General features: G+C 59.1%; 2 protein-coding genes across 2 annotated transcripts; both read left to right on the top strand.

Annotated features, from left to right (window-relative positions):
* Window positions 1–54: 54 nt before the first annotated feature.
* LOC116436001 (cathepsin L1-like) lies at window positions 55–3348 on the top strand. The gene is given in 8 exon segments (XM_032092795.1): window positions 55–154; window positions 1337–1462; window positions 1596–1718; window positions 1910–2059; window positions 2263–2487; window positions 2567–2735; window positions 2910–3024; window positions 3121–3348. Coding segments are annotated over 8 exon segments (1011 nt in total). The 5' UTR covers window positions 55–151; the 3' UTR covers window positions 3221–3348.
* Window positions 3349–3808: 460 nt separating this feature from the next.
* On the top strand, window positions 3809–7344 carry MYDGF (myeloid derived growth factor). The gene is made up of 6 exons (XM_032092796.1): window positions 3809–4003; window positions 4833–4883; window positions 5139–5200; window positions 5510–5591; window positions 6138–6210; window positions 6518–7344. Exons 1-6 carry the CDS (start codon window positions 3824–3826, stop codon window positions 6595–6597), a joined length of 528 nt encoding a protein of 175 aa, XP_031948687.1. The 5' UTR covers window positions 3809–3823; the 3' UTR covers window positions 6598–7344.
* The last annotated feature ends 610 nt before the right edge of the window (window positions 7345–7954 follow it).

The following is a 7954-nucleotide window of genomic DNA, read 5'->3' as shown; positions in this document are numbered from 1 at the left end:
CGGGTGCGAGTTTTGAGGTCGGAGGTGTGGAAGGAGGGACCGGGGTGGAGGAAGTTGCACCTCTCTGAGATGGGTCTATAAGAGCACCCTGCAGCCAGCAAAGCTGCTGCCTCTGTCCCTGCTGCCCTCACAGCTGGGTGGGTGCTGCTGGATGGTAAGAAGCTTTATTTTTGCAGGATTTGTTTCTTTTCAGGCTTAATTTAAACTGCTTTTTCCTGTCCCCAAAAAGCCGAGTGTTTCTTAAAATGTCTTAAAACGCTCTTTTCTAGAAGAGTTTGCAAATCTGTTGGCTCCTCTGATCCCCCAGCTTGCTGCAGGATTGTTTGGCACCCTAAAAAGGAGTTGGTTGTCTTCTTTTGGGGATTGAGAATCCCGAGAGGAATTAGCTGGGAAATCGCCTCCCGCGGGCCGGAGCTGTTCCATATGGAACAGGCTCTGTAGGGGATTGAAATACAAATGATGTGGGAGGCCCCCACCCCGCTGTCCCGCGGGAAAGGTGATGGGAACGGGGAGCAGGGCGTCTCTGGGTGGAGGATTTGCAGCTGGAGGATGAAGCTGAGCTAATTTCCTGAGTGAGTGGCAATGACAGAGGAAGCAGCAGGTGCTGGGCAAACCAGGCAAAAACGACTCTTCCTCAAGAATTTGGGACTTGAGTGTGGCTTGGGAGGCATTTCTCTCCCAAAAACCCACCCTGTGGGGCTTTATTTTTAGGTGGATGGGGTGGAGGGAGAACAGATGTTCTTGAGGGCTTATTTTTGAAACAAAACCACTCCTCCAGCTACAAAATTAGCTCAGAAAAGTCACTCCTTGCCCTGAAAGATGCTCGAATGGAAAACTTCCCGGCATCTCCATTCCCAAAGTGGGTGGGATAAAGGTGCAGTGACAGCTCTGGGTCTGGGAAAGCCACGTCAGTGGAAACTCTGGGTGCTTGGGGGTCTCAGGCATTTGATCTCTGCACCCCCAGAATAACTGGAGCAGCTCAGAAATCCCAGGGTCCCCAAAGGAGGAGTGGGGTGTCCGAGGAAGGCACAGGGCTGGGCTGGGCTCTGTGTGTCTGTGCTGGCCAAAAGAAAGGATGTAAATTGATCTTGGAGAATCCTCACGGAGGGAGTTTGGTGAAATCACAGGCATCCCAGCTCCGTGTGGGGAGAGAGGGAAGGCTTCAGGCATGGCCTCTGCAGAGAAACCTCCTCTCCCTGGTTCCCCCTCCAGCCCCTCTCGGAGCTGGTGCAGATTTCTGTGCCTCCCCCTCTCCTCAAATCCAGATTTTTCCTGCTCCCAGCCCCTGGCCCGGCCTCAGCCCAGAGCCCCCTGACCCTGCTCTCGCTGTCCCCAGCCGGGTGCCGTGGCCCTGACCCTGGGGCTGCTGCTGGCCCTGCTGGGCTGTGCTGCGGCGCCGGATCCTGCCCTGGAGGAGGCCTGGGAAGGGTGGAAGAGTCTCTATGCCAAGGAATATCCAGGGGTAGGTCCTGCTCCCCACAGCCCTCCCAACACGTGCTGGGTCCTGCTCCAGGGGGTCTTGTCCACGTGCGCCCACCCCACCCTGTCCCCCCTTGATCCAGGGGCCATTCCTGATCCTTCTGATCCTCTGGCAGGAGGCCGAGGCCACCCGCAGGGAGATCTGGGAGCAGAACCTGCGCCACATCCAGCAGCACAACCAGGAGGAGTCGCAGGGGAAGCACAGCTACCGCCTGGCCATGAACCACTTTGGGGACCTGGTACCTGCTGCCACCTTCCCTGGGGACCCTCAGAGCACCCAGAGCTTGATCCAGGGGATCAGGGACATCTTGATGCTCACAGGGCTTGATCCAGGGAGTGCCAGCTCCCAGCCCACTCCTGGGGCTGGGCTGCTTCCTGGAGGTTGGGGGTACCCTTGGCATCACACGAGTTTTCCCTTGGTGACCTGCAGACGAACCAGGAGTTTAATGAGCTCATGAGTGGCTACATCCCGGCAAAGAGGGAGGAGCCAGCACCACTATTCTGAGCCTCGGCAGCCCTGAAGGCCCCAGCAAAGGTGGACTGGAGGGCCAAGGGCTACGTGACACCCGTGAAATCCCAGGTGGGCACAGGGTGGGAGCCCAGCCAGGGCTGGAGGATCTGGGCAGCAGAACTGAGCAGCAGCAGCAGCAGCTGCAGCTCTGAGCTGCTCCCAGAGTCCTGGCTGCGGATTCTGTAGCTGAGAGCAGCACCAGGGGCTCAGAGCATCCCTCTGGTGGGCCTGGGGGCGAGGCCGTGACCCCCTGCTGCCCCCACCTCCCCCAGGGCGACTGCGGGTCCTGCTGGGCGTTCAGTGCCACGGGGGCCCTGGAGGGGCTCATGTTCAGGCGGACGGGCAAGTTGGTGGCGCTGAGCGAGCAGAACCTCATCGACTGCACCCAGAAGCTGGGCAACAAGGGCTGCAGAGGCGGCCACATGAAGTCGGCCTTCCAGTACGTGCGGAACAACGGCGGCCTCAACTCGGAGCGTTCCTACCCCTACCAGGGCACTGTAAGGGACAGCAGGTGACCCCGGGATGTGCCACAGCACTGCTGGTGTCCCAGCCCTGGTGACACTTTCCCTCTCCCAGGACAACTCCAGCTGCCGATACAACCCCCGCGACAAGGCCGCCATCTGCTCCGGCTTCGGGATGGTGCCCCAGGGCAACGAGGTGGCCCTGAAGCATGCAGTGGCAATCAATAGCCCCGTGTCAGTGGCAGTGGACGCCAGTAGCCGGAATTTCCAATTCTACAGCTCAGGTACTGTTTCCTTTTGGTGGGTAAGCTGAGGCAGGGCCACCTCGCTGCAGGCCCGGGCTGCTGAGCCCTTGTTGAGCCCCTTGCCCAGGGCACCCAGCCGCAGGCAATCGGTAGCACCACCTGGAAATGGGGCCAGGGCCAGCCCCCAGCTCACCCTAGCTCTGCTCCCCCCAGGCATCTTCACTTGCCCATTTGGCCAGCAGAATGTGAACCACGCCATGCTGCTCGTGGGCTACGACACGGCCTCAGTGGGCAAGTACAAAGTGAGCTACTGGATCCTAAAGAACAGGTGAGGGCTGAGGGGGTTCCCCCGAACCTGCTGCCCCCCTGGTCCCCATCCTCATGGATGTGCTCATGGAGGTGCTGCTCCTGTCTCTGCCTGCAGCTGGTCGGAGTGCTGGGGCGCGAAGGGCTACATGTTCCTGCTGAAGGACACCAGAAACCAGTGCGGGGTGGCCAGCGATGCCAGCTACCCGCTGCCCTGAGCCAGGACAGCTCTCCCTCCCTCCCACCCTGCCTGCAAATCCACAGCTGCTTCCTTCTGGAAACGGGCTTTTGTTCCTGTGCAGCAAGAAGCAATTAAAAGTGCCATGTTAATTGGCTGATGCAACCAGGTCCTTGTCATAGAACCGTGGCATCGCGGAAGGGGCTGGGCCGGATGGGACCTTAAAGCCCATCTTGTTCCCGGACACTTTTCAGGCTGCTCCAACCCCATCCAGCCTGGATGCTCCCTCTCGCCGTGCTCAGCATTCTCCAGGCCTTCCCTCCCGGCTCGGCCATCCCGCTCTTCTTTGTCCCCGAGGTCCCCGCAGCCCCTTGTCCTCATGGTCGCCTGTCCCAATGGCACCATATCCTCGTGGTCCCTTTGTCCCCTGACCACAGGGCCTCTTGTCCCCGAGGCTCCCTTGTCCCTCTGTCCCTCAGTCCCTCGTCCCTGCTGTCCCTTGATGTCCCCGTGTCCTCCGGCCCCTCCGCGCTTCCCGCGGGTTTGGCCCGCCCGGGCTCCTGCCCACACCCAACATGGCCGCCGTGCCGCCGCCGCCGCGCTGACCCCTCCCGGCCGCCATAGCCCGCGCTTCCTCTTCAAGATGGCGGCGCCCAGCGGGAGGAGCGCCCGGCGCGCGTGGGCCGCGCTGGTGCCCGCAGCCCTGCTGTGCCTGGCGGCCCGAGCGGCCGCGGAACCGGGCACGGCGCCGGGCGCGGCCCCGAGCACGGCCGAGTTTGACGTGCGGCCCGGCGGGGAGGTTCACTCCTTCTCCCGGAGCCTGGTGAGCGGCCGGGAGGGAGGGAGCGGGTGCGGAGAGGGTACGCGCCCCTCGCTGATTGGCTGCGCGACACGTCACTCATACATCCTGCTGCGGGGATTGGCTGGGCGCGAGGGAGGGCGGGGCGCCCGGGTGGGGGGTCCCCGGGGACAGAGGGGTCCCCAAAGGGGGCTGCAAAGGCGGGGGGACCCGGAGAGAACGGGGGGACTCAGGGAGGGACGGAGCCTCCACTGAGAAGGGGGTCCTCGAGGGGAAGGAGTCCCCAAGTGGGGTTGTCCAGCAGAAGGGGGTCCCCAGGGCAAGTAGATCCCCAAGGTGGAACGGTGTCTGTAGAGAGGAGAGCCCCAGGAATGGAGACGTGACATGGATAACGGGACCCCAGGAGAAGGGGGGGTTCCGAAGGGATGAGGTATGCCGAGGGCAGGGGGGTCTTAAAGAAAGAAGGGTCCTCATGGGAAGGCGGCTCAGAACGGGAAGGGCCCCAGTGGGGAAGGGGCTGGGGGTCCCTCACCCCAGCACTCTGGGCAGGAGGAAATGGCCTCAGGTGGTGCCAGGGGAGGTTTAGGCTGGGTATTGGGGAAAATTCTTGATGGAAAGGGAGGTCAGGCACTGGCACAGCTGCCCAGGGCAGGGGCGGAATCCCCATCCCTGGAGAGTTAAAGCCGTGTGGATGTGGCACTTGGGGACATGGGGCAGTGGTGGCCTTGGCAGTGCTGGGGAACAGTTGGACTTGATGGTCTTGGAGGGCTTTTCCAACCTCAACAATTCCTCGATTCTATGGAAGAACAGCTCGTGCTGAAGCGAGGCTGCTCCTGTTCCTCTCTCCTGGCAGGGGGACTACGGCTGCACCTTCACCTACTCGGCCCAGGGCGGCACAAACGAGGTGAGCTGGGCTAGCCCCGGGCACGTCCTGGTCCTGTTGGAATCGGCTCCTTTTTTGTAGCCTAAAAGGAAACGAGACTGGTGACTGTTTTGTGGAAGAGCACAATTGTAACTGTGGCGAGGAGGGAGCAGAAGGGGCCGCCGGCGAGTGCTGGGTGGTTGTGTTGGGTTATTTTGGAGCTCCTGCTGCAGCTGGAGGGGAGGGATTGGCCTCGGAGGGTTTTCCCCACGCTGACTCTGGATCTCCCCTGTGCAGCAATGGCAGATGAACGTTGGAGTCAGCGAGGACAGCGGGCTCTTCTCCTGCTCCATCTGGAGGTGTGTCCTGAGCAAAACCACCACGGCTGGGTGGATGTGGGGCAGGCATAAGGACCCTGCTTCCCAGGTGGACTTGCATCTCTGCAGGGAGGATTTCCCTCTCCCAGGGATGCTGTGGCTCTGGGGGCTTTTCGTGCAGCTTTTGGTTTATCAATTCTGTGCTCCCCTCTTCCCCGCGCTGCACAAAAGCTACAGGAGATCCAGAGGTGCCTGTGGGGGGAGGGAGGGAGGGAAGGAGCCAGGAATCCTTCACTCCTCTGCACCTCCACCCTCTGTGCTGCTGACAAAGGCTCTGCTTTCTTCTTTCAGGCCCCAAGGGAAGTCTTATCTCTTCTTTACCCAGTTTAAAGCTGAAGTGAAAGGAGCCAAGATAGAGTATGCCATGGCTTATGTAAGTCCCAGCTGATCCCGGGGAAGCAGGAGTGTGGGAGGCTGCTATAAAACATGAATTAGATATGGAAAACATTTATTAGACATCTGTGCCATAAAATGTGCTCCATCATGTCCCTAATTAGAGACTGGTGGCAGGCAGGAGAGGGGCTGCAGGTGGGCAGCCTGCTCTGCTGTGTTCCTGCCTTCTCAGTCCCAGGGATTTGCTGGGAGGGGGCTCCAAAGGCATCAGGGCACAGAAGGAGCCTTGGATTGCCTCAACAAATTGCAGGTGACAAAGCAAACCAAACCTCGGCTGGTGTTTTTGTCTGGCTCATTCTTCCATTTCCCAGTTTCCAGGGGTGAGGCTTTCACTCACACGAGTCCACAGTTTAATAGGAAATGGAAAAACAGATGGAGATTTTCCTTCACTTTTCCTTTGTGCACTTAATTCTTTCACTGCACATAAATCACAGACCCGTGCGTTCTCACTGTTGTTTGGTTGGTTGAAGTGCTGTGACTCCTTGGCTTGCCTCAGCCTCTTACACCTCCTTCCTTCCTGTTTCAGTCTCAGGCTGCTGTGGGTGCCCAGAGCGACATCCCCTTGAAACAGGAAGAATTTGAAATCACTGAAACAACAGGTCTGTGCTGGAGAGAGCTGCGAGAGAGGGGCTGGTGTGGGACACAGGCCAGTGGCCAGTTTAGGCTCAAATACTGGTGCCAGTGCCATGGAGCCAGGGGTACAGTGCTCTCAGTCCACCACTGGCAGCCAGATTTTGTGGGTCCCATCCCAGTTAAATTCCAAGGGGGAAAGAGGGGTTTCTCCCCCAGCCTGGCGTGTGCAGGAGCGGGAAGAGCAATGCCTGGCACCCTGGAAAGGGCCCAGCGGGGCTGTTTTGTTCCTGCTTTCCCATCTGCTGATCCTGGGCTTTTCTCTCTTCTCCCCAGTGTCTCACAGGGAAGGCAAGTTCCGTTTCGAGCTGTCCAAACTCATGATTGTGGCAAAAACCCCCCGTGACGAGCTGTGACCCCGAGGCCGGCCCCGGGCAGGGGGCTTGGCCGGACCAGCGTGGCAGTGAAGGGATTTCCTGGTTACCCGCGGGGTTTTTCTTTTGGTTGGCCGAACCTTTTATGTTTTCCGTACTGAAATGTGCTGGGGACCGACACGAGTGGGGCGTGGAGGCGTGAGGACAGATTTGTTGTGTCTTGTGTCAGAGTAACACCGTGCTTTGCAGCTGGAAACCTCCCAGGAGGCTCCCGATCCTCCTGTGCCCCTTCCTGCTTGGCAGAGCTGCCGAGCACGAAAAGCTCCCGAGGAAAGGGGCTCCTTATCTGCTTCGCCGGGAAGAGCAAGGCAGGGAGATAAGTGGCTGGATTTAAGCAGGGCTTGCTAAAGGGAAGTTGTTAACTCTGTAGTCTCTGGAGGGGAGATGGGATTTCTCTCTCCAGCAGCGTGACAGGAGGAAATAATTAATTTAGGGGGAGGAAGGGAGGGAGTTGGCCAAAGCTCTGATTCCGTGGCGAGTGTGTGGCTGGAGCGGATCCAGAGCTGGGCTGGGATAGCTTGGATGGGGGGAAGGCAGAGCAGCTTACTCTGACACAACCAGGAATCAATCCAAGCAACACTTCCACGTCTCAGCACAACCACGGGACTATTTTATACCTACAGAAAAGTGATTTTTTTCTTATCCAGAGTAATAACAGGGAATATGCAATTCCTTTCCTGTGTAAATACAGCACAAATAAAGAAATAAAGCATCGTGCTCTGGCCTGAAGTTGCTCTGCTCTGTCCCTCCTCCCCTCTCCAGCTGGATGGACCTTTGTTGCTGCTTGGCCAGGACGAGTTGAGGTGTCCCACAGGAATTTGGGGCCTGCAGAGGGTTTAGGGGGGTTCTTGCAGCTGACACAGACACAGATTTTGGGAATAGTGAAGCATTTCTGGCTGGGCATCCTTCGGCCCCATCCCACCACACCTGCCTGGGATTCCCAGCTCTGGCTCCTCTCCAGCACACTCCTGACAGGGACACACCAGCCCAGGGGAGACAGGAGTTGTTCTCAAAGGCCACTGGCCCCTGCCCTCCTGAGGGACCAGCACCTCCTGGGCTCCTGGCCGTGTTCTCCACAGCCCCCTGTGAATGGGCTTCGCCCCCACCCCAAGCTGTGTCACACAAATCTCTGTGACAGCTGGAGCCAGGCCTGTGAAACGACAGAGATAGGGCCTTTGTGTCTTTTATTTAATCTTCTAAGGCTCAGAGTTATCAGTGCCAGCGGTGGAAAGGGAGCAGCGAGAGGGAGCCGCCCGTGCCTGGAGACACCCATGGAACAGGAGGCACAAGAAGGTCACGGAGATAAGGCCAGCTGCAACTGTGGTGTCTGGGATGCTAA

Source organism: Corvus moneduloides, chromosome 28, assembly GCF_009650955.1.
Source record: "Corvus moneduloides isolate bCorMon1 chromosome 28, bCorMon1.pri, whole genome shotgun sequence".
NCBI lineage: Eukaryota > Metazoa > Chordata > Aves > Passeriformes > Corvidae > Corvus > Corvus moneduloides.
Note: the sequence above shows the minus strand (reverse complement) of the source record. Positions and strands in the feature narration are given on the sequence as shown.

Coding starts and splice junctions, on each gene's coding strand:
- MYDGF (XM_032092796.1), top strand. CDS start 3,824: ATGGCGGCGCCCAGCGGGAGGAGCGCCCGGCGCGCGTGGGCCGCGCTG. Junction 5,201..5,509: donor TTCTCCTGCTCCATCTGGAG/GTGTGTCCTGAG, acceptor TTCTTCTTTCAG/GCCCCAAGGGAAGTCTTATC. Junction 5,592..6,137: donor TAGAGTATGCCATGGCTTAT/GTAAGTCCCAGC, acceptor TTCCTGTTTCAG/TCTCAGGCTGCTGTGGGTGC.